Source organism: Erpetoichthys calabaricus, chromosome 9, assembly GCF_900747795.2.
Source record: "Erpetoichthys calabaricus chromosome 9, fErpCal1.3, whole genome shotgun sequence".
NCBI classification, from domain to species: Eukaryota; Metazoa; Chordata; class Cladistia; order Polypteriformes; family Polypteridae; genus Erpetoichthys; species Erpetoichthys calabaricus.
In genome coordinates this window covers 193,665,449-193,692,151 of record NC_041402.2, presented here as the reverse complement: position 1 = coordinate 193,692,151, position 26,703 = coordinate 193,665,449, and the positions used below count along the sequence as shown (strand labels likewise).

General features: G+C 43.2%; 1 protein-coding gene across 7 annotated transcripts in view; it reads left to right on the top strand.

Moving 5' to 3' along the window:
- Positions 1-26,469, top strand: part of LOC114656996 (uncharacterized) — a 146,344-nt gene extending 119,875 nt beyond the window's left edge. For all 7 annotated transcript variants that reach the window (XM_028808697.2, XM_028808699.2, XM_028808704.2 and 4 more), the window contains 3 exons: positions 2,423-3,575; positions 6,292-7,425; positions 21,905-26,469. In XM_028808697.2, the coding sequence (XP_028664530.2) occupies positions 2,423-3,575; positions 6,292-7,425; positions 21,905-21,908 (2,291 nt within the window). In that variant the 3' untranslated portion in view covers positions 21,909-26,469. The remainder of the gene's footprint in view (positions 1-2,422; positions 3,576-6,291; positions 7,426-21,904) is intronic.
- The last annotated feature ends 234 nt before the right edge of the window (positions 26,470-26,703 follow it).

Below are 26,703 nucleotides of genomic sequence, written 5' to 3'. Positions count from 1 at the left end.
GTAAGGAGACCTGAGGTTCGCTTCCTGGGTCCTCCCTGCGTGGAGTTTGCATGTTCTCCCCGTGTCTGCGTGGGTTTCCTCCCACAGTCCAAAGACATGCAGGTTAGGTGAATTGGCAATCCTAAATTGTCCCTAGCGTGTGTGGGTGTGAGTGTGTGTGCCCTGTGGTGGGTTGGCACCCTGCCTGGGATTGTTTCCTGCCTTGCGCCCTGTGCTGGCTGGGATCGGCTCCAGCAGACCCCCATGTGACCCTGTGTTAGGCTATAGCAGGTTGGAAAATGGATGGATGGATGGATATTTGTTAATATATATGGGTATGCTTTGAAATAGAAACAGAAGCTTAGGGAGGATATTCATCTTGACAGTGTTAATTAATTCCCCTGTTAAAGTGAGATGGCGGGTCGTCCATCTCTGCATGCCTTGTTTAATTTTTTTCCATGCAGACAGCAAAACTTTGTTGAAAAAGAGCTTTATATTTACTAGTGATGTTTACCCCTAGGAATGTAAACTGATCTGCGATGATAAAAGGGAAGGTGTCGAAATCTAATGTTGTGTGCTACAGCGTTCACAGGAAAAAGCATACTTTAATTCAAATTAAGTTTTGAGTCCACATATGTTTTGAAATTCTGCTAGTGCTGTTTGGGCTGAAGGCACAGAATTTTGTGGGTCTCATATACAGTACTAGCAAAATACCCGTGCTTCGCAGAGGAGAAGTAGTGTGTTAAAGAAGTTACGAAAAAGAAAAGGAAACATTTTAAAAATAACGTAACATGATTGTCAATGTAATTGTCGTAGGCTTATTTTAGTATTGAGAATGAATGTGATGATGATAAAGAGTTTAATTTATGATTGTAAATGTTGTTTATGAGAAAAGCGCATTTTTAGGCAGGGAGCCAACCACATGGTAGGTGCGTGGGTGACCTTGGGGTGGGTTTGGGGGTACTTGTGCATCTCTGCCGTGAAATAAATCATCTGTTAACGTAAATAAGGAATGAGACCGCCAAAAGGAAAGGTCAGTTACGAAAGTTCCTTACGACATAATGGTGGGAACCGCCAAAAAGAAGACGTTATTTTCGAAAGTTCGCGGGAAATGAAACATACTTAACGTTTGTAAGTACAGTGTAAAGGATGAGCTTGGGAAATTTGGGCTTCCCACGTATATTGGAAGTCGCAGAAATAGTGAGGAAGGGGTTTCCCCTATATACAGTTTAGGGTGTACACCCGTTTCCCCCCCTTGGGTGTTACAATAGGACATGAAACATACCTAACTTTTGTAAGTACACTGCAAGGAATGAGCACAGGAAATTTCAGCTTCCCACCTATATGGAAAGTGGGAGAATTAGTGATGAGTCGGTGAGGGCTTTGCCTTTTATATGTATAGATGTAGTAACATACTGTATCATCTGCATATATAGTAGTGATATTTTCTCACTGCCTAGCACTGTGGAGCTCGATTGGCATTTGCCATAGAATACCAGAACTGGCATGCCCACCACTGGCGCCTTGTGTTTTTCACAGAGGAGAGCAGGTTCACCATGAGCACATGTGACAAACATGAAAGGGTCTGGAGAAGCCGTGTAGAACGTTATGCATGACCGGTTTGGTGATGGGTCAGTGATGGACTGGGGAGGCATATCCATGGAGGGATGCACAGACCTCTACAGGCTAGACAACAGCACCTTGACTGCCATTAGGTATTGGGATGAAATCCTTGGACCCATTGTCAGACCCTATGCTGGTGCATAGTGGGTCCTGGGTTACTCCTGGTGCATGACAATGCCCGGTCTCAAGTGGTGAGAGGATGAAGGAATTGATTCCATTGACTGGCCCCACCACTCTCCTGACCTCAATCCAATAGAACACCTCTGGGACATTATGTTTCAGTCCATCCGACGCTGCCAGGTTGCACCTCAGACTGTCCAGGAGTTTGTCGCTCAGTGATGCCCAGGTCCACATCTGGGAGGAGATCCTCCAGGACATCATTAGGCATGCATACAAGCACGTGGGGGGGGGGGGGCATACAAATTACTGAGTACGATTTGGAGTTGCTGCAGTGAAATTTCGGCAAAATGGACGAGCTTGCCACTGGGTCATTTTTTCCCTTTGATTTTCGGGGTGTCCCTCTCTCTGTCGGTTGATCCTTTTCATTTCCATCCTTTCATTCCTAACACATCACCATATCAGTCCATATCAGTCGAGATAGCCATCAGGATTTATTCCCCATTGAGATCTGAATGTGTTTTCAAAGCGTTCCTTTAATTTTTTTGAGCATTTTTGTTTTCGTCCACAGTTCTGAGGAGACATGTATGTAAGAGTTTCACGGCACTCTGTACTGTGTAGACATAACATTAATAATCCTTACTTAACTCTACTTAATAAATACACCGAGTTGTTAATTCTGACATTTTGTTTCCTCACTCAGAAAAAGCCTCCTCATTGGTCAAACCCGTCAGAGATGCCCAAGCTTTGGTTGTTTCAGCATTTTACGAAGACCGACAGCAGAAAGATCTGATTCTGATCATTGGAATTGTCAAGCGAAGTCACTATGAAAAAGGGCAGGGGGCGCTGTATTGCCACGTGCCGTGTGGGAATGCCATTCACGTCAGACCCATTGGTGTAGACATTCACGGCGACCACTTTGGTTTTCCTTACGGGATGGCGAGTCTCACCTGCACAAACCCATGTGGATCAACAGCTCTGACCAATGTGACGGTGAGCGCAAGCAGTGACGGGATGTCATCGGGGGTCACACTAACAATTCACAACACTAAAGACTCTCGACCCCCTGAGCCTCAGTGGGATTTCACCGTCTGCACTTCCACGATGTTTAATAGCTTCAGTAATGTCCTGCAGCTCATCCAGTCTCTAGAGATGTACCGACTGCTGGGGGCCAGAAAGGTGGTCGTCTACAAGACGAGCTGTTCTGACCAGGTACAGGAGGTGCTGGACTACTACGTCAAAGAAGGGTTTGTCCAGGTTCTTGAGTGGACAGTGAATTTGTATCTTAATCCATCCACAAGCTGGAGTTTTAAACTGCACAAGGCAGACTTGCACTATCACGGTCAGATTGTTGCACTAAATGACTGTTTGTACCGATACATGTACTCCAGCAGGTATCTGGTTCTTATCGACCAGGATGAGATCATTGTACCCTACAAACACAACAACTGGAGAGACCTGATAGACTCCCTAAGAGAGGTGACACCTGGTGCCAACATCTTCAGGTTCTCAAATCGCGTATTTCCAACTGATACGTATGAGAAAGACCCTGGCGCCCTACAATGGAACGATGTCCCAGGAGTCAACGTTCTACAATTTGTCAACAGGGAGACAAAACTCGAATGGTTCGACCCCAAAAAGATGATCGTGGATCCCAGAATAGCCTACAAAACCTCAGTTCATCAACTCGCACATCATTTTGGAAAAGTGAAAGAAGTCAACGAATGGGAAGCCCTGATGTTCCATTGTAAAGAGCACAAAGTGATCTCGGAGCCTCGGAAAGATTTAAGGCTTTTGGATTATAAAGCTCAGCTCAGAGTAAACGTGAATCAAGTTTTGAGTCAAACTCTAAGACGGTAAGATGGTTGTCACTGTTCGTCGTTCAGTTAATGTCAGGTATTGAATGTAATTACGGTTGTTATCACATGAGCATTTTGACTGCTGTGCTTTTTCTGTGCTCTTCTGCTTAACTCTTGGGGTTGGCTGTCATAAACTGAAGACTTCACTGATCTTCCTGTCCAGTGATGAACTCTACTTAAACGCTTAATGATTTTCTGGTGTGTGTATGGGCGTGTAATGCAGCTGTAATGATGGTGTTGGAACCTCTTATGCACGATTTTGGACTTTGTATACGCTTGTACTTTTTGGTTGCATTAATGTCCGCAAAACGGTGGCTACCATCCAACAGCAGAACCCAACAGGGGTATTGTCAGTATAGTGTTAACAGCCACTTTGCGGCTATTTGTGCATGGCCATGAGATCATTGTTTGCAATGTCAATTAGAAGTGGACAAAAAAACAAGCTGATCCAGTACACTGAATGAAATTCTTCTTGTGGTTTGGATTTTCGAGGAAAACGTTTCGCCAGCGTGAAGATTTGCAAACAAACTACACACATGAAATGCAAATCAATTTGTTTAATGAGCAAACTTCAAGAAGCCTACGACATTACTCATAAACATCTCCCCTACAATGAGATCCCCCACATACCTCCACGTCACACTTCCCAGCAGCCCCAGAATCAGAGTCGAAGTCCACATGACCATAATAGAACCCTGAATACCATGAGGACTGATTGTGAGGTCATTGATGTTAGGTAGAATGCCTAGAGGGGGCTGGGTGGTCTCGTGGCCTTGGACCCCCTGCAGATTTTATTTTTTTCTCTAGCCGTCTCGAGTTTTTTTGTTTCTTCTGTCCTCCCTGTGCCATCAGACCTTACTTTTGCTCTATGTTAATTAGAGTTCTCCAATTCTATTTTCTTATTTATTTTAAGTACTTGTGAATTTCCCCTTGGGATTAATAAAGTATCTATCTATCTATCTATCTATCTATCTATCTATCTATCTATCTATCTATCTATCTATCTATCTATCTATCTATCTATCTATCTATCTATCTATCTATCTATCTATCTATCTATCTATCTATCTATCTATCTATCTATCGTGGTCAAATAACGCACTGCAAGTTCCCATGGAACGCAGTCATCCCTGTTTAATACAGTCTAATTAATGAAACAATAAAGGGTATCTATGTGCAGCACTATAATTACAGCAACAAAATAAAGCGTGTAAGCCAATATCGTCTGGTAGTCTTTTGTCTATGTTTTTTTGGAGCTCCATCGTATGGTTCAGTTGAATCAGAACTGACAGACAGTTTCTGGCAGTGGTTGGCTTTAAAGGCCAAATTCTAGAAGGGGTGGAGTCAATTGCCCTCACTGGGCGTCCTTCATCACTGTGGAGGGAAAAGAGGAGATGGTTAGCATGAGTGCCCCATCTTGGCAGGTAATACCTGCTTCAGACTACCTTGATGCACAAGCTTGACTCTGTCTGTCTGTCTAAATGAACATAAAATCAGATATGCCTTTCTAAGGTACACACTATGACATCTTCACCCTTTTCTTGAACAGCCTGTTACCAGATGAAACACTGATATTCTTACCCACTAAAATTTGTTTTGTTGTTTCCTCGTTGTCTTTCCCAAATCTTCTCCTTCCATAGACTTACTTAAGTCATCCAGATGTTGTAAAGATCTGTCCATCAGGTTTTTGCCAATCATTTTTACTGATAGGTGAACCCATTACATTATGATTTTCTGGACTTCATTCTGGGCTCTCACTGCTGGTTCTTAGTGCTAACAAGACCGGTAATTGGGTGGTGTCTGAGGTACATCAGCTCTGGCATTCTCGCCAATGCTAAGTATTTAGACAGAGCCAATCAAAAGTGAATTTGCACTGTTTTTTTTTTTTTTCCATTGTTGATCGGTTTCACACATGAGACTCCCCAAGCCTCAAACAGCTGCTAAGCCTGGTCTGATATGTGACTTGTTTTCTGTTAATTCTGTTACATTTGTTCCTTTGTCCATATTTATTTGGACCTTTATCTTGTTTTTAATTCTTCATATTAACCGTTGACTTATTATGCTGTGAATGACACTCCTTAATAACCAATGGCAGATACTTTGCTTGACCAGCACAGAACACACAATTTTACCCATAATGCACAGTATTTACTGCAGTTAAGATGGCCCCTTACACCTCACGTAAACCGCTCCAGGATTACCTTGGTACCACATCAAGGCCACCATTTCTTGTCACGGCTGTTTTGGTCTGCACCACAGTACTATTGGTTTGTTCACGTCTGCCTAAATGAAGCGGACTTTTGGGGAAATCTCACCAGACGTATCAAACAAACTAACTGAGATGCCTTGAGACTTTATTTTTAAATATTTTACATTCTGAATTCTGCCTGGCTGTTCCATCTTCACTTCTCTCTTGCCCCCAGAAACTTTGTTGGCCAGGTTTGTTTGTCATTTCTGGTTTCTGACCACTGTCCATTTCTGGCTCTGAGATCTTCAAGGCCTTTATACCCTTTGTCTTCTTCTGGTCCTTTCACTCATAATAATCGTACGACACAGACATTTTCAAAGTGTGTGTTATCAGTGGGCAGTGCCAAGTTCTTGACGCTGGGTCCTTCAGCTCGACCACTCTATTCCTTGAAGTTTTATTCCTTGATGTCCATTAACCATTTCTTATCCTGTAATGATCTTCTTTTTCACTTTGTTTCATATGCAGGTTTTACCCATTTGTGGTCACACCTGTGGATGGTGTCAATGTCTTCATTGTTTCAGCCTTTTATGACAACAGGACGATAAATGAACTGCCATGGGATGTGATCCGCATTATTGGAATTGTCAAGCGGGATCACTTTGAAGGCCAGCAGCAGACCCTTCACTGTCACGTTGAGTGTCAGAATGTCAGTCACCGCCATGACGTTCATGTTCAGCTCCACGATGACCATCATGACTTTCCTTACGGTACGGCAGATCTCCTTTGCCAGAACCCATGTGGATCTGCTGATTTGATCCGAGTGGCTGTGAGTACCAGTGACGTAAGAAGTTCATCTGATGTCTATTTGAACGTTGGCAATTCCAAATTTGCACGACCTTCCAAGCCTCAAAGGAACTTCACTGTGTGCATTTCGGTGATGGCTGGTCATTATGACGATGTTCTGCAGCTCATCCAGTCCATTGAGATGTACCGTCTATTGGGTGCTGACAGGATCTTCATATACAAAACGAATTGCTCTGAGGAGGTGCAAAAGGTTCTGGATTATTACACCGCTGAAGGGTTCTTGGTAGTCTTCAACTGGACTGTGGATTCCTATTTCACTTCATCTGAGATATATAATCATGGCCAGAATGTGGCCTTCCATGATTGCCTCTACAGAAACATGTACACCAGCAGGTACCTGGTTCTCAACAGTCCTGGGGAAGTAATTCTTCCCTACAGACACAACACCTGGAAGGATCTGCTCGACTCCCTCAAAAATCAAAACTCCAGGCTCGGGATTTTCATGTTTTCAGGTCATGTCTTTCACCGCAGCACCAATCCCAAAGTCTCGGGTGGAACAGAATGGGAGGGTATCACTGGAATGAACATGCTGCACCACATCTACAGAGAGAAAGAGGCAGAAGGCTCAGAGTCCAAGAAGGTCATTTTAGACCCACTAATTGTACAAAAGGTGTGTATTCCTGAATTACAGAAGTTAGTTGAAGACGTGAAGGAGGTTGATGAAAACGATGCACTGCTGTTTCTCTGCGAAAATCACGCAGCCACCTCATCAGGATCGTATGACCCAAGAATATTGAACTTTGAATCTAAGCTCAACAAACACGTGAAAGCAGTTCTGAGTGAAACTATAAAAAGGTAAGCCTGCTTATTTCCTTCTGCTGCAGTCCATTTCAGGTCTTCTGGAGTTTCATTTGTTAGATTTTCCTTGGAGAAATTGTGGGATAAGTGCTTCTGTCACACATTTGTAATGACAGTGAAAGGTGAGGCAGCTGTCTTTGCAATCATTTTATTTTTTGGAATGGTGATGCTCGTCAGGTGAGGATGTCATAGACAAACCCCAATCTGAGAAGTGACGAGCAAACCCACTGAATTTGTTTCACTTTGAGTTCTGCAAAAATATAGAAATGTTCGGAAATTTTGCCACAAAAATGCAATGAAATCAATAGGGAAGGATAAACCGAACGAGTGGATTGTAATGGTGGTCTTTTAAGTGTCCCCAAGGTCTAGGGAAGTAGTTGCCTACTATGCTGGACTTATTATTGTGACCAAAAATGTGACCTGAGCTCTGAGGCAACAATGCTAACCACTGTGTCCCGGTGCATCCCTTCCGAGTCCACAATACGCAGAATCCTTTATTTCTCCCTGTATGCCCTGAACTCCTATCAGTATGAGCACGCAGCCAATTGAATGAGAAGAGACTGAATGATGCCTGTTATAAAGCTACACCGATAAAGCTACACCGTCCGCACAAACCGGCTTCCCATCTGACGAGTTCCTTAATTTCCACAAACGATGAAACGTCACTTCCTGTCTTTCACCGTACATCCAGGCTCTTACTGGTTATAAGATCACAGTGGAATTCTGCAGCCAGACCCATGTTGTAATGCGAGGGTTCAGCGTTATACATTCATGGGGCTGTCTGTGTCACTACCTGATCTGCGCTACAAAGTGAGGAACATAACATACTTAACCCTTAATCTGTCACATACTTGGGGGTTAATGCACCGCTGGACGGCAAATACTTTTTTGCTGCACTTTTTAAGTAAACGTCACATTTAACAAAGAGCATCACAATTACTGCAACACTGATCATTTACACACTGCCAATGAACTGTAAAAACTATAAAATAAACAAACTACCGCAGCAATCAATTATTATACAGGTGCAGGTCATAAAATTAGAATATCATGACAAAGTTGATTTATTTCAGTAATTCCATTCAAAAAGTGAAACTTGTATATTAGATTCATTCATTACACACAGACTGATGTATTTCAAATGTTTATTTCTTTTAATGTTGATGATTATAACTGACAACTAATGAAAGTCCCAAATTCAGTATCTCGGAAAATTAGAATATCAATTAAGAGCAATGCAAAAAAAGGAATTTTAGAAATGTTGGCCAACTGAAAGGTATGAACATGAAAAGTATGAGCGTGTACAGCACTCAATATTTAGTTGGGGCTCCTTTGGCCTGGATTACTGCAGCAATGCCGCGTGGCATGGAGTCGATCAGTCTGTGGCACTGCTCAGGTGTTATGAGAGCCCATGTTGCTCTGATAGTGGCCTTCAGCTCTTCTGAATTGTTGGGTCTGGCATATTGCATCTTCCTCTTCACAATACATCTATGGGGTTAAGGTCAGGTGAGTTTCCTGGCCAATCAAGAACAGGGATACCATGGTCCTTAAACCAGGTACTGGTAGCTTTGGCACTGTGTGCAGGTGCCAGATCCTGTTGGAAAATGAAATCTGCATCTCCATAAAGTTCGTCAGCAGCAGGAAGCATGAAGTGCTCTAAAACTTCCTGGTAGACGGCTGCGTTGACCTTGGACGTCAGAAAACACAATGGACCAACACCAGCAGATGACATGGCACCCCAAACCATCACTGACTGTGGTAACTTTACACTGGACCTCACGCAACGTGGATTCTGTGCCTCTCCTCTCTTCCTCCAGACTCTGGGACCTTGATTTCCAAAGGAAATGCAAAATTTACTTTCATCAGAGAACATAACTTTGGACCACTCAGCAGCAGTCCAAAGGCGAGGCGCTTCTGACGCTGTCTCTTGTTCAAGAGTGGCTTGACCCAAGGAATGCGACAGCTGAAACCCATGTCTTGCATACGTCTGTGTGTGGTGGTTCTTGAAGCACTGACTCCAGCTGCAGTCCACTCTTTGTGAATCTCCCCCACATTTTTGAATGGGTTTTGTTTCACAATCCTCTCCAGGGTGCGGTTATCCCTATTGCTTGTCCACTTTTTTCTACCACATCTTGTCCTTCCCTTCGCCTCTCTATTAATGTGCTTGGACACAGAGCTCTGTGAACAGCCAGCCTCTTTAGCAATGACCTTTTGTGTCTTGCCCTCCTTGTGCAAGGTGTCAATGGTCGTCTTTTGGACAACTGTCACGTCAGCAGTCTTCCCCATGATTGTGTAGCCTACAGAACTCGACTGAGAGACCATTTAAAGGCTTTTGAGTTAATTAGCTGATTAGAGTGTGGCACCAGGTGTCTTCAATATTGAACCTTTTCACAATATTCTAATTTTCCGAGATACTGAATTTGGGACTTTCATTAGTTGTCAGTTATAATCATCAACATTAAAAGAAATAAACATTTGAAATACATCAGTCTGTGTGTAATGAATGAGTCTAATATACAAGTTTCACTTTTTGAATGGAATTACTGAAATAAATCAACTTTGTCATTATGTTCTAATTTTATGACCTGCACCTGTATGTACGAGGTGCAACTGACACCATTGATGAAATTCAGTAAATCACCGAGCCAACTGCCCTTGAACTGGCCACACACAAGCACACAGATGCCAACGCTGTTACCTGCAGGCTAGTCTAGTGCAGCGGCCGAATCCCAGGGACAGTGATGCTGCAGTGCTACCAGAGCCGGCAGTGGTCATGAGCGGGCTACTCAACGAATGTACGGCACTGACTGATCAGCTGGCAAATTGCTCTGTGAAGCGACTACAGCCAGTTGCGGAGTTCAATGAATGTACGTCGCCGAATATACTCTGCTCCGGTGTGCTTCCAAATTGCACTGGAAACCGACTTTAGCCGTTGCAGGCGTTCAACGAATGTACTTTGCAGAATATACTCGGCTCTGGCGTGCTGGCAAATTGCATTGGGAACTGACTATAGCCGGTTCCAGCGGTTTAAGGGTTAATCCAGCAATGAAGACACGACGTACAGTGAATCTATGTAGAACAGTGCTGCATTTTCATAACATTTTCATTGTGGTCAGCTAAGGTACCTCTCAACGCTTGTGGGGTGCAAATCAAATCTAGCTGGGGTACCAATCAGGTAGCGACATCATGCATGCGTGTATCCCCCATAAATTATTCACACTTGCACAATGTAGGTCCGGGAGCACCATAATTTGTTTGGTGAACATTCTGTGCCTGTGTGACGCAAATCGTACATGTTTAGCACTGTCACACACGTGCGAGTAGGAGGCAGCTAAAGGGTCTGAGTAAGTGTAATAAAACATCCGACCAGGGGGCGGCAGAGTGCACTGACTGTCTTTCTCAGGTTCCTACAGACCTTTCCCGGGAAATCCTGCAAGGTTCCGGCGCCTCAAAAGACATCACTTCTGGAGCCGGCCCCTTTGCTGACTTCACTTCCGAAGCCAACCTCTTTGCTGACGTCACTTCCGAAGCCGGCCCCTTTGCTGACTTCACTTCCGAAGCCGGCCCCTTTGCTGACTTCACTTCCGAAGCCGACCTCTTTGCTGACTTCACTTCCGAAGCCGGCCCCTTTGCTTACATCACTCCCGAAGCCGGCCCCTTTTGCTGACATCACTCCCAAAGCCGGCCCCTTTGCTGACGTCACTTCTGGTTCCGGCCATTTTGTTGGCATCACTTCCTCTACAGCCCTTTAAAACCTCCATCTTGGGCTACTATAGACAGTTCTGTTTTGGACTCTGTGATATGCACATCGTGCTACTCATTTCAAACCCTTTTGCAGCTGGGAAAAACAATATACGGGGGGCTGCCCCAAACCTTTATGATGTCTTGGACTCTTGATTGTCACAGCACAGATTGAGTAGTAACATGAGTAGTAACATCCCCATCCAACGTGGCTATTAATAAAGTATCTATCTATCTATCTATCTATCTATTACAGCTCTGTGATGTCATACTGGCATCATGGGCCGCTGGGAAAAATGCTGGTCTAAGTTGACCTCACAGAGAATTAGCAGTGAAAAATTCAGTGAACTAAACATCACTGACAATCCCAAATAATTATCTGCTAATAATGCTTTGCTGAAATTCACCGATCAACGATAGCTATGAGTTTTGGAACAGAACAGCATTAGAAGTTTGCAATTTGTTGTGAATTTGTTTTGTTTTTAACTGGGACTCTTCCTATTAGCGTGGAAGCAGTGGGTACGCCCGAGGTTCCCACTCTGTTGGGTGTTTTATTTTGTGGAGGCCTTGATCACTGGAGTAAAGAATGTCCTCCAAGAGGGTATCAGTATAATTGGGTGGCCGGCCTTTGCCAGGTTGGCCAGGCCTTTGCGGTCACAGGTGGCGCAGTGGTAGTGCTGCTGCTTTGCAGTAAGGAGATTGTGGGTTTGCTTCCCAGGTCCTCCCTGTGTGGAGAGCACTTTGAGTAGTAAGAAAAGTGCTATATAAATGTAAATAATTATTATTATTAATTATTATTATTATTAATGCAAAGTTTGACAGGGGAAGATGGCAGAAGGGCTCTTCTCACAGCAGTGGACCAGCATCCTGCCCTGCAGCCCACAATAAGCCAGTCACACAAACTGCATGGACAACATTTGGCCAAGAATGAGGACCCTGAATCATCACAGGGGTCTCCTCTTTCCTTCTTCTATCACTGTGGGGCTTTCTCTTTGTGCTACACCTGGGGATCAAACTGTAAGCTTTCTGGTGCAAGAAAATCGACGTTTTAAAAAAACAAGTCAAGCGTCCCACACCTCCATTTATTTCTGTTGCCTTAGCCTTTTATTTACTTATTTTAACATTTTATTAATTTTATAAATACTTTTCCATACAAGCTAGTCAAGTTTAACAAAACTAGTTTCGAAACAAATCAATTGGCCTTTAAAAGGAGCTCTCATGTAGCTTGAAAACACAAAACATTTGGACCATTAAACAAATCAAAGTAAAATTAAACAAAGTAACGTGATACTTGACACTTCTAAAAGCAGCTCTGTGTCATATTGTCACACAAAAAAAAAAGTAAGTAAATATGAGCGAGTAAATATGATTTTGATTACCTGTGAACTCTTTAGATGACGCATGGCCTCGAAGAGAACCTAAACAAATTAACCCACCCTTTAGTTTCCAAGAACTCAACCTTCAAAGATATGAAGAACTCAGGAACTCCCCAAAACCACACAGGAACAAAAGCTGTTAATTAAAACCTAAAAACGCTAAAATGCCACGCTAGATACAACGCGCTTCGAATAAAACACAAAAAACGGTGGGACGCTGTGTGGACGGTAAATGAAAAGCAAGTGCGACGATTTGCAAACCAATGACAAGTCAAATAAAACGACACCCTTCATCGGGTAACACGGTGCACCATTGTAAAGAGAGCAAAGACAACACTCCGAACGCTGAAACTGAGGAATCTGAATGTTTCTTGTAAGGTGTCCGCTCATTTTGTCTTTGACATGTTTTGTAAAGTTGGGACCCCCCCCACATTCACCACCACAAGGCACCCCCATCTTCTTTTCATAACACTCTGTAAACGTTTGTCAGACTGAGGAGACTGACGGTTGTCGTTCTGAAAGTGAACTGTTGTCCCATTCTTTTCAGATCAGCTGCTCAACGGTTTGGGGTCTCCGTTTATCGTATTTGTGCCAAATGTCTTATTTGGACCACTACACCAATACCAGTAACGTCTCTTTTGTCCTTCAAAAGTTTAGCTCTTCATGGCATCCACAAGATATTGAAAACATTCTTTTGAGATTCGGGTCCATGATCCATCACACAGTGTCTTCAGATTTGACTGCTGCACCTTCATGCTGTCGTTCTACCACGTCCCAAAAGAGGTCCACTAGATTCAGATCTGTTGACTGGGAAGTGCCACTGAAGAACACTGGACGTGTTGTGACATGGTGTATCATAATGCTGGGAGTAGCCATTAGAACATTGTGGCCATGAATGGGATATTAGAATATTAGAAGATTAGAACACTCTAGACGAGAACAGGCCATTCAGCCCAACAAAGCTCGCCAGTCCTCTCCACTTATTTCTTCCAAACATAACATCAAGTTGAGTTTTGAAAGTCCCTCAAGTGTTACTGTCCACCATACTACTTGGTCGCTTATTCCAACTGTCTATCGTTCTTTGTGTAAAGAAAAACTTCCTAATGTTTGTGCGAAATTTCCTCTTCACAAGTTTCCAACTGTGGCCCCGTGTTCTTGATGAGCTCATTTTAAAGTCACCGTCTTGATCCATTGAACTAATTCCCTTCATCATTTTAAACCTGCATGGCCAGGTGTTTGATTTTATACACCTCTGGTAAAATTAGGGTTAGGGTTAGGTTAGGGTCCCTTCAATAGAGGGATGTCCCAATATTTTTGTCCATCGGTTGTGGCGTTCAAGTGATGATTGATTGGTGTGACAATTATACAATACAATTTATTTTTGTGTCGCCCAAAATCACACAAGAAGTGCCACAATGGGCTTTAACAGGCCCTGCCTCTTGACATCCCCCCAGACTTGACTCTCTAAGAAGACAAGAAAAGACCCTTGTAGGGAAAAAAATAGAAGAAACCTCGGTGAAGGCAATTCAAACAGAGATCCCTTTCCAGATAGGTTGGGTGTGCAGCGGGTGTCAAAGAGAAGGGGGTCAATACAACATAATACACAGAACAGAACACAAGTCCTCCTCATTTCCACCACCACCAGCCGGGCAGGTTCAGTGGTTTAGCTTGAGTTCATGCCACTCGGGACGGGTAGGGGCGGCGCCTCAACATATCTGAATATGTTAATCTATTTACATAGAAAATTAAAATGATGTATAGAGAAAAATTAAGATATATTTTGCATAGATTTATTCATATATAGAAAAACAGCAATAATTTTTCACATATAATTATTTATAAACATTAACTAGACAAGAATATGGCATAGACGCTGCACTGATTAGTAACAAGCTGGTTAAGTTTGCAGATGATACCAAGATGGATTAGCAGATAATTTGGAATCCGTTATATCATCACAGAAGGACTTGGATAGCAGAGAGGCTCGGCCAGATTTGTTAACGATGAAATTTAATGTCAGTAAATATAAAGAATTACACATAGGAAGTAAAAATGTGAGGTTTGAATACACAATGAGGGGTTGGAAAATCGAGAGTCCACCTTATGAGAAGATTTAGGAGTCATAGTGGACTCTAAGCTATTGACTTCCCGACAGTGTTCAGAAGCCATTAAGAAGGCTAACAGAATGTCAGGTTATATAGCGCCTTGATGTGTGGAGTACAAGTCACAGGAGGTTCTGCTCAAGCTTTATAACACGCTGGTGGGGCCTCATCTGGATTCCTGTGTACATTTTTGGTCTCCATAAAGACATAGCTTCACGAGAAAAAGTCCAGCGATGAGCGACTCGGCTGATTCAGGGATACAGGGGATGTATTATGAGGAAAGCTTACAAGAGCTGAGCCTAACGTTTGCATTATGTTTAGGTCTTGTTAGGTTTAATTTCACAATTGGAGGTCTGAAAATTGAAACTCCACCTTAGGAGAAGGACTTAAGGAGTCATAGTAGACTTAACACTATTGTGTTCAGAAGCCATTAAGAAGGCTAACAGAATGTCAGATTATATAGCGCCTTGATGTGTAGAGTACAAGTCACAGGAGGTTCTGCTCAACCTTTATAACACACTGGTGAGGCCTCATCTGGAGTACTGGGTGCAGTTTTGGTTTCCAGGCTACAAAAAGGACATAACAGCACTAGAGAAGGTCCAGAGAAGATCCACTAGGCTGATTCAGGGCTACAGGGGATGAGTGATGAGGAAAGATTAAAAAAGCTGAGCCTTTACAGTTTAATCAAAAGAAGATTAAGAGGTGACATGACTGAAGTGTTTAAAATTATGAAGGGAATTAGTCCAGTGGATCGAGACTGTTATTTTAAAATGAGTACATCAAGACCACGGGGACACAGTTAGAAACTTGTGAAGGGTAAATTTCAAACAAACATTAGGAAGTTTTTCTTTACACAAAGAATGATAGACACTTGGAATAAGCGACCAAGTAGTGTCATGGACAGTAAGACTTTAGATCAGGGGTCCCCAACTCCAGTCCTGGAGGGCCGTAGTGGCTGCAGGTTTTCATTCTATCCCCTTTCTTAATTAGTGATCTGTTTTTGCTGATAAGTAACTTCTTTTGAATTCATTTTAATTGACTTGGTTTTTAAGAAATGTTTCCTCTGAATTGTTTCATTTCTGTCTTTAAATGGCACCCAAACAGAAGTGAAATGTGAAGTGAGTGAGCCAACAGAAGACCAGCTAAGTCAGGGCCTCAAACTTCCAACCAATTTCACTCCAACCAGTTGCTTAATCAGGCGCCGAGTCTTGTCGTTAATTAAACCCGTTCTTTAAGTCCATGGCTTGTTGCTGCTCTCATTGTGCAATAGCAGACATTTCTGAAATTGTGGATTTTCTCTTTTCTAAGAGCAAATCAGCATACCTGAGACCTTCACCTTCCTTTATTTTCAGATATCGTATGATGGACACCAGTTGTTTTGGCTCATTTTGCATCTCGTTATTGTTTGGGTGCTAATTAAGGAAAAAGAAACAATTGAGGGGTCTGAGTCTTCAAGAGCAAGTCAATTAAAATGAATTCAAATGAAGTTAATTAGCAGCCAAAACAGGTCACTAATTAAGAAAAGGGTTAGAATGAAAACCGGCTGGGATTGGCTCCAGCAGACCCCAGTGACCCTGTGTTTGGATCCAGCAGGTTGGAAAATGGATGGATGGATGGATGGATGGATGGGTTAGAATGAAAACCTGCAGCCACTGCAGCCCTCCAGGACCAGAGTTGGGGACCCCTAGTTTAGGGACTTTCAAAACTTGACTTGATGTTTTTTTGGAAGAAATAAGTGGACAGGACTGGCGAGCTTTGTTGGGCTGAATGGCCTGTTCTTGTCTAGAGGGTTCTAATGTTCTAATTATTAGTTTAATATAATTATGTTGTGAAAACCAGAACAGAACTAGTGTAGTATACAAGTGATAGATGGGGATGTTTTCTGCGCAGAGCAGAATAATGAAACGTCCATCCATCCATTATCTAACCCACTATATCCTAACGACAGGGTCACGGGGGGTCTGCTGGAGCCAATCCCAGCCAGCACAGGGTGCAAGGCAGGAAACAAACCCCGGGCAGGGCACAGCCCACCGTAGGGCACACACACCAAGCACACACTAGTGAAAATTTAGAATCGCCAATGCACCTAACCTGCATGTCTTTGGATTGTGGGAGGAGACCCACTTTGACACGGGGAGAACATGCAAACTCCACACAGGGAGGACCCGGGTCTCCTAACTGCGAGGCAGCAGCGCTACCCATAAATTGCAAATTCGGATCGATAAGGAAACAAAATTATAAATTGTAAATTAGTTGTTTATCTTCCTAGAAATTGTTATCGGTGTAATGTTTAGGTTTATTTTTGTTATTGCCTCATAAATGTCAACTGCTGTGTCTCATGCCGTCACAGAAGGACAGTCTGAAAAGTATTTTTGAAGCATCTGTGGGTAAAAATCAGAGAATTTTGCCTTTTTCATTCATGAGTGATATTTCTCCGAACTCTGGTGCTTACACACGAATTGCACTGAGCCTTTTGGCCAATAATGCCGCCCCCCAAAATTATGCCACCCGGGGCGGACCTACCCCCTCCGCCTGCCCCTAGCTACGCCACTGGCCAGGTTGGCACTTACCATCTGTGTGCCTCTGCAGAAGTCGAGTCTCCAGCTGTTCAGTTTTTGGTGTGCCTGTGCCCACTGCGCTCTCAGCTTTCTGTTCTTGGCTGACAGGGGGGGCCTGACATGGTCTTCTGCTGCTGTGGGCCAAGCCTTCCCAAGGTTCAACATGCTGTGATTTGTGAGATGCTTATCTGGCTGGATAAGCAGCTATTCCTAATAACTGATATTCCACAGTACCGGAGGACCCCCGATACAACACCCCCAATTACCCCCTGGTAATTTAGCACATGGCCCATACCCTGAAAAGGGCTCTGTTGGAAAATCAAGCATCCAGATGAACGAAAGTAAACTCGTTCCTTGTCTGCTTTGAGCATTTGTGAGCTGCAGCAGATGTTGAAATATTTATGCTGTGTTTGCAGCGAATTACTCAAGAAACTGCCAAGAAGCACAAGTGATAGGAAAGCGGACATGTTTATCATTTCCTTAATTTCCGTTATCTTTGTCTCTTTGTTCCTTATTGAGCATGTTTCAATTGCTGAGCATTTGGTATTTTCACCGATTTTAAAAGTCACAATTATGAATGCTTGCTTTAATATGGAATGCTTCCTCTATTTGAAAGTACACGTTCATCCTGAGCGGTCAAGTGTCACCTGAAATCTATGATGTTGCCAAAACACTGCAGAGTTCCTCATAAATTATTTTGAGTAAATTCAAAATTCATGAAGTGTGTCCTTTGCCAGATTCGTGGGAGATATGGCAGACTGGGATATGTGCCAGTGAACGCCACCTTGGTGTCCATTAACTCTGAGAGCAGACGTATGTCAGAGATTCAGTGTCAGATGGCATCTGGACTCTGGCATACGGAGGGGCTGCCGGTGTGGGTACGGGCACAGGGGCCACAGAAGACCTCAGCTTCATAGTCTGCTTCTTTCAGCTGCTCCTGTTATGGGTTGCCACAGCAGATCATCTTCTTCCATATCTTTCTGTCCTCTGTATCTTGTTCTGTTACACCCATCACCTGCATGTCCTCTCTCACATCCATAAACCTTCTCTTAGACCTTTCTCTTTTCCTCTTACCTGGCAGCTCTATCCTTAACATCCTTTTCCTGATATATCCAGCATCTCTCCTCTGCAGATGTCCAAACCAACGCAATCTCACCTCTCTGACTTTGTCTCCCAACCGTCCAACTTGACCTGACCCTCTAATGTCCTCATTTCTAATCCTGTCCATCCTCATCACACTCAGTGCAAATCTTAGCATCTTTAACTCTGCCACCTCCAGCTTTGTCTCCTGCTTTCTGGTCAGTGCCACCGTCTCCAGCCCATATAACATAGATGGTCTCACTACCGTCCTGTAGACCTTCCCTTTCACTCTTGCTTATACCCGTCTGTCACAAATCACTCCTGACACTCTTCTCCACCCACACCACCCTGCCTGCACTCTCTTCTTCACCTCTCTTCCACAATCCCCATTACTCTGTACTGTTGATCCCAAGTATTTAAACTCATCCACCTTCGCCAACTCTACTCCCCTCATCCTCACCATTCCACTGACCTCCCTCTCATTCACACACATGTATTCTGTCTTGGTGGTCCTACTGACCTTCATTCCTCTCCTCTCCTCTCATATCTCCACCTCTCCAGGGTCTCCTCAACCTGCTCCCTACTATCGCTACAGATCACAATGTCATCAGCAAACATCACAGTCCATGGGGACTCCTGTCTAATCTCGTCTGTCCACCTGTCCATCACCATTGCCAATAAGAAAGGGCTCAGAGATGATCTCTGATGTAATCCCACCTTCGTCATTCCTACCGCAGACCTCACCACTGTCACACTTCTCTCGTACATATCCTGTACAACTTTTACGTACTTCTCTGTCACTCCCGCGACTTCCTCATACAATACCACAGCTCCTCTCTGGTCACCCTGTCATGTGCTTTCTTCAGGTCCACAAAAATGCAATGTAACTCCTTCTGGCCTCCTCTAAACTTCTCCATCAACATCCTCAGATCAAATATCACATCTGTGGTGCTCTTTCTTGGCATGAAACCATCCTGCTGCTCACCAATCATCACCTCACTTCTTAACTGAGTTTCCACTACTCTTTCCCATAACTTCATGCTGTGGCTCATCAGTTTTATCCCCCTGTAGTTACTGCAGTCCTGCACATCCCCCTTATTCTTAAATATCGGCCCACAAGTACACTTCTTCTCCACTTCTCAGGCATCCTCTCACTTTCCAAGATTCTGTTAAACAATCTGGTTAAAAACTCCACTGCCATCTCTCCTAAACACCTCCATGATTCCACAGGTATGTCATCTGGACCAACAGCCTTTCCATTTTTCATCCTCTTCATCGCTGTCCTTACTTCCTCCTTGCTAATCCGTTGCACTTCCTGATTCACTATCTCCACTTCACCCAAACTCTTCTCTTTCTCGTTCTCTTCATTCATCAGCCTCTCAAAGTACTCTTTCCATCTGCTCAACACCCTCTCCTCGCTTGTGAGTATGTTTCCATCTTTATCCTTTATCACCCTAACCTGCCACTCATCTTTCTCAGCTTGGCCCCTCTGTAGCTCACCGTTTCTTTTCTCCCTCATTAGTGTCCAACCTCTCATACAACTCATCATACGCCTTTTCGTTAGCCTTCACTACCTTTCTCTTCACCTTGCGCCTTATCTACTTATACTCTTGTCTACTTACTGCATCTCTCTGACTAGCCCACTTCTTCTTTGCCATCCTCTTCCTCTGTATACTCTCCTGTATTTCCTCATTCCATCACCAGGTTTCCTTTTCCTCCTTCCTCTTTCCAAATGTCACGCCAAGCACCCTTCTTGCTGTCACCCTTACTACATCTGCTGCAGTTTCCCAGCTGTCTGTTAACTCTTTACTGCCACCCAGTGCCTGTCTCACCTCCTCCATAAACTCAACCTTGCAGTCTTCCTTTTTCAACTTCCAAGAAGACCTCAGCTTCATAGTATACTACAATATCTGCATGAAACCATACCAGAATTTAAAACCTAAAAATATTCCATTGTTAAATATCCCGTGATTATTTACGTGAAATGATGCCAGCAACCTGGTGAAGACCCTCCTTTCGTCCAGGCCGGGTGAGTATACCGGCTGCCCATTACACTCACTAACCTCCTTAAGAATTCTATGATAAACATTATGTGGTCTTGATAATTTGTTTGATTTCAGCCTATTTGAAGGTCTGGAGGTCTACCCTAGTCAGGAGGCACGTGACCGCCACCCTCAAAATCATGATGTTCTGCAAAGTATCTGTCTAGAGTATAGTGAAGTTTGGTTTGTGGGGGGAATTTACCGAGTCAAAGTAACATAAACAAGATTGTATGGAGGTCATGTGTTTCCACAGCTTATAGCATTTGTAGCCAGACCCCCCTCAGATATGGCATAACCCCAGGGAGCCAGCCCCCCAACTACTACCTGCAGGCTTCTGCTTACACACACCAGAAAATGAGGAGCTCAAACTATACCAAAATACCCTGCAAGGGAGAGGGTAACCATAAACCTCTGGCTTTGTGAGACAATCCAATCACATTACCTTTATACCTGAAGAATTTATTGGCAAGAAAAAGGCCATAAATCAAATAATTTTTTTTAAGGCAATCCGGATCAAACGAGTTCAGAGTCAGAGTCTAAAAACAGAATAAAAAATACACAAAAAATTTGACAAGCAAATACAAAACTTCAAAGACCTCAGGGAAGCCATCTCATTTAGAGTATAATGGTGGAGGATGGTCCATCAGGTTTGATACCATGGTGGTCTTACTCATTGTGGGGGGGAGTCAGGGGGACATTTAAGATAAATAGCACACAAATAACAAACCTAATCAATCATTTAAAAAACAACAGTAAAATAGTAAATAAATCCAAGCTGTAATAACGAGAATGTTTCAGTTGTGTATATAAGAAGCCCATTGCAGCACTTCTTGTGTGATTTAATAAATAAATTGTATTGTATTGTATTGTATTTTGGGTCATTTTCTGTTTAATTTATACTGTAAAATCCATTTATGAGATTGATGGATCATGTCGGAGCGAATTAGAAAAGTTTTATTTTCTTTGTGTTTTGTTTCTTTATTAATGAAATGTGACTTATTGCGTCATGTGGTCGTGATCATCGATTCAATGACATCACGGGATGTGACCCTATCAATATGGTGACAATCACATCACACCTTATCTCTAATCAGATAAACTCCTTCTGCGTGATTAGCTCATTTCAAATCCACGCAGCTCCTAATGTCAGATATCGTTTTCAGTTTTGACTTCTGATTCTCGACTCGCCTTCGTGTTTTAGTGCCCTTGTCGTTTGCCTTTTTCTGGCTTTGATGTCTTTCTGACTGACTAGCAGCTTCTGCTTCATGTAACCATCTCCTGGTTATTTTACTCACAATAATCCATCAGGTGTAGCGTGTCATGACATGGTGACACAACAAAGTCGAGTACAGGAAGGTGTTCAAGGAAGGGGGCCATGACGGTTTGGGGCTGTGCCACCTTCTACAACCTCCAGAGGGCGCTGGGTGTTTGACTTTTCACAGGCCGTCTTTCTGTCCTAAAACACAGTTACTTTTAATTTACATTTAGTTTGTAAAAGAGAGAAATTGAGTTGTGAATTACATAGAATGGGAATTAAAAAATGATCCCTGTTGTCTTCTTTTTTTCTTTTTTTGCAGATGAAGAATTTGCAGTGGTCCTACCAAAACACCTAAAGTCTGCACTGCTGACGTCTTATTGGTTTATGGCTTTCCTTTTAACAGCATCCGTCATCCATCAGTGCAGATAGGACCAAACTGAAGACCAATAACTCTAATGGCATCAGCGTTGTCATCAAAATCAATGACTAGACACTTGGAACAGTTTGAGGCCTCAAGTACCTGGGAGCAGTTGGCTCAGATGAAGATTCAAAGCCTGAAATTATGGCCAAGATGGCTCGAACAACAGTAGCACTCATGTGATTTAAGCCCATCTGGAATGACATCAGCGTCACCCTTGGATCCAAAATGAGGCTGATGCTTTCCCTTGTCTTGTCAGCTTTCTTGTATGCATGTCAAACATGGACACTCACAGCAGAGCTACAGAAGAGAGTTCAAACCATGGAAATTTGAAGATCTTGAACATCTCCTACACCAGAAATGCTACAAATGAAGAAATCAATCTGGAGATCACACAGGCAATCATAATCCATGATAATCTGATCAAAATTGTCAAAAAATTAAAATGGTGTGGCCTCATCACCAGGTTATCAAGCCCTTTTAAAGACCATCTTGCAAGGCACATTGCCAAAAGAAGAGATGGAAGGACAAGAGTAAACAGTGTAAGGGTCTACACTTTAGTGACTCCTAGCTACCCGAGATGAACAGAGAGAGATAGAGATGGAGAGAGAGGGGTCATCAAGACATTTTCTGTGATTCCCCCACCCATGGGTTAGGGGATATTTGATGTGACATGAATGATCAGACAAGAAGACCCTGAAGTTCAGTTGGCCTGACAAACCCAGAAGTGGTCCTTGTAGAGTTTCTGCCCAGGTGAGGACTCTTTCAATGGTGCCTTGTCAAGTTACGATTTGTGACTGCGGCCACGTGCCATTGAGGAAGGTGACTTACAAGAGGCATTTAATGGGACATTGGAAAACACACCAAGAACTGGAGGAGTCTGTGATGTGGATACCCTGAAACTTTGTCTGAAAGTGATGAATGTAAAGCTTGGACATCTTAGATGTTAGCAAAACCAATGAAGTCTCAGGACTGAAGGGTCTTGACGTATGTACTAGCAAACCCTCAGGAGGGCTAATGGTAAATCACAAGAGATGACAAAACTTGAGGGAAAAGTTCAGATCAGAAGGCCATCTTGGGTTCTCACAGGCAAGTGGCCTTCTCTCCTGATATTTTTTGATGCCAAGTAAGCATGGATCTTGTTAAAAGGTTGCAAGGGTTTTAAAAAGTTAATGTTTTCAAATCCACAATATTTAGTATAATTCAGGCTTGTGGGTGGAGTGGAGCCTATGGTGACAATAAGGGAAGTAAGGCAGGGACCAACCCTGGAGAGGATGCCAGTCCATTGGAGGGCACACTCACATCCACGAAGGGTCAGTTTAGAGTTGCCCGCTCACCTAATTATGTCAATAATGGCCATTGGACTTAAGGCAGGAACCAACTCTCAACAGGGTTCCAGTCCATAGCCGGGCACAGTCCTGCACACAGGCCTGGTGTAGTGCAGAGTTTAGAATTGCCCATGGAAATGACCACCATGTCCTAAGAAACACTAGAAATGCCACAGAAACTCAGGGAGAACATGGAGGTCCACACAGACACAACCAGGCCAGACTGGAACCTTAAATGCTGGACTGATGAGGCAGAAGTTTTAAACTCTGTGGGACCCTCAGATATTCTGCATGAGGTCCAGATGGTGCCATTAAAGACAGAAATGGTCTTGATGGTAACCTAATAGGCTGGATGTTCTTGCTGGATAAGGAAGATGCCAGATTCAACTCAGTTTGCACTTTCAAATGATGGCATCTGTTAAAAGAAGTTTTTAACCCCATTGGACATTCTCAGATTTTCTTGTTATATGACTTTGAATCCCAGTGGATTTACTTTGGCTTTTTGACACAACGACTCTATAATGTCCAAGTGAGAACAGATCTCTGCAAAGTGATCTAAATTAATAATAAGCTGATGACCAAAAACTCTAATGGCATCAGCGTTGTCATCAAAATCAATGACCAGACACTTGGAACTGTTTGAGGTACCTGGGAGCAGTTGTCTCAGATGAAGATTCAAAGCCTGAATTTATGGCCAAGATGGCTCAAACAACAGCAGCACTCATGCAACTTAAGCCCATCTGGAATGACATCAGCGTCACCCTTGGATCCAAACTGAGGCTGATGCTTTCCCTTGTCTTGTCAGCTTTCTTGTATGCATGTCAAACATGGACCCTCACAGCAGAGCTGCAGAGGAGAATTCAAGCCAATGGAAATTTGAAGATCTTGAACATCTCATACACCAGAAACGCTACAAATGAAGAAATGCATCTGAAGATCACACGGACAATCGGAATCCATGACAATAATCTGATCAAAATTGTCAAAAGACATGAAAACTTAAATGGTGTGACCTCGTCACTAGATCATTAGGCCCTTCTAAGGACCATCATGCAAGGCACATTGCCAGGAAAAGGGGAGTGTGACAGACAAAAGAAGAAATGGAAGGGCAACAATAATTATTAATTAATTTATTCAATCAATTAATTAATTAATGAAGGCCCCTTATGTGTCTTACTTAATTAATTAATGAAGGCATAAGTATTCGCTCCCTTCACTTAGTATTTAGGAGATGGCAGCCATGACAGCCCTGAGTCTGTGTGCACGGGTTTCTCTCTCCGTCAGCTCTGCCGTATTTTAACTCGTTCTTCTTTGCCAAACTTCTCGAGCTCTGCCAGGTGTGTCACGGTCATCATCCCCCTGGATTGAGATCTGCACTCTGACTCGGCCACTCCAGGACATTCACGTTGTTGTCTTGAAGCCATTCCTGTGTAGCTTTGTCTTTATGCTTGAGTCTGTTGTCTTCTCCTGAGGTGCAGGTTTCTTGCAGACTTTAGCAGGTTCTTCTTCTGGATGTCCCATTGTATTGCTACCTTCATTGTTCCCTCACAACCCTTCCCAGATCGTGTTGCAGAGAAGCATCCCCACAGCCTGATGTTACCACCACCTTGCTCCACAATGGCAATGGTGTGTTTGTGATAATGTGGAGTGTTACGTGACATTCGGGCTCAATTTCAGTCTCATTAGACCACAGAGCCTTCTTCCAGCTGATTTCACAGCCCCTCGTGTGTCCTCTGCTGAGACGTCCTGTGTTTCTTCTGTTTGTCCCTCTGCTATAAAGCTGTGGCTGGTGAAGCACCCAGGCATAGTCATTGTCTGCACAGTTTCCCCCTTTGTGGCTTGTCACTCACAGAAGTCTCTTGGTGACCTCCCTCATTTATCTTCTTCAGTGTTTGTGGATGGTCTGCTCTGGCACATTTCCAGCTCTGCCATACTCTCTCCATTTCTTCATGACTGATTTATCTTTATATTCAGTGACTTGGAGATTTCCTTGTCTCCGTCTCTTGAGTTGTGCTTGTCATGGAGTGGCTTGTTTCTTTCTTCTATCTTCATTGTGTTGGTTAGCCCACCATACTGACTCACCACAAGCTGGACCTTCCACATACAGTCAATGGAAACCCCAGACAGGTGGCATCCATTAAAGTATTTATGTGAATCCTAAAACCAGCGGGTCTACACCAGTGAGGACTTAGGAGCGTCATATTCGATACTTATGCCATCGATTGTTTTGTGTTTTATATTTGTTATTACTTTAGACCACTTTGCACAGATCTGTTTCCTCGTTGACATTCACAAGTCTTTATCTGTTAATCAATGCAAGATTCAATCCACTGGGATTCAACGTCATGGAAAACGTCCCAAGCGGTGAAGATCTTTTATACGCACTGCATTGCTTAGCTTACGGTTTTTTGTATAATTTTGATTCTGACAGCGTAATGAATGATAAAGAAACTTGATTCAGGAGTTCTTCTAAATAATGATCCAATCAATGATGCACTTATTCAGAAATAAAATGGGACCCGTGACGTCACTAGGGGTGTGACACCATCAGATGGGGTGACACCCAAATGACTGTTTCTAAAGTTTTTGGGTCAGCGTTCCGAGCTAAAATCACTAAGGGTGATTCTCCATGAAATATGAGAGTCCAGGGGCTGAAATCACCAATGGGGACATTAAGCAAATCCACTGGATAACTTGATCAGGCGTCCGCACACCATTAATACTGGGAATTACTGCACTGCATTAAATGGATGTCAGTCCGCATCAATTCATCCAGTCATCCACGGGCCTGTTGAGGTCTTAATCCAGTCCTGGTTACCACACTGGGTGACACCAACCCTAGTGACGCCATTGCTCGGGACCCGATTGATCTTTTTTTTTTTTTCTTTAATAACCACTAGAGGGCACAACTGGACTTGGAGGGCAGGCGTTTACGAAACACACAACTGGATGCAATAATCAGGGAGACAAAATGGCCGGAGGCGGTTTAAGGGAAGGAAGTATGAGGGCTTAGTGGGCCCGATTTTCATTACTGTATTGGGGTCTTTAATTTTATACTGTACATTAAATTGCACTTTTGAAGGTATTTAAAACTGTTAAAAATGTATTGCGTTATTTATTAAAATGCTTTCATTCTAAGAGCCTAGGATGCACTTTATTCTCATCCTTCTTCTCACCAGTCTTCTCTGATGGTGGGCCAGTGGGTACTTTTTCTACTTTACAGAAAATAAATAAATAAGGTTGAATAAGACAGTTTCTCAGTCCTTGGATTAGAAGCAGTACTTGGGAATTAAAAGTGTGTTTAGATCTTGTCCACCATACGCGGTTTACTTCGTAGGACAGAAGTGTGACTATGGTGGACCTTCAGTTAAA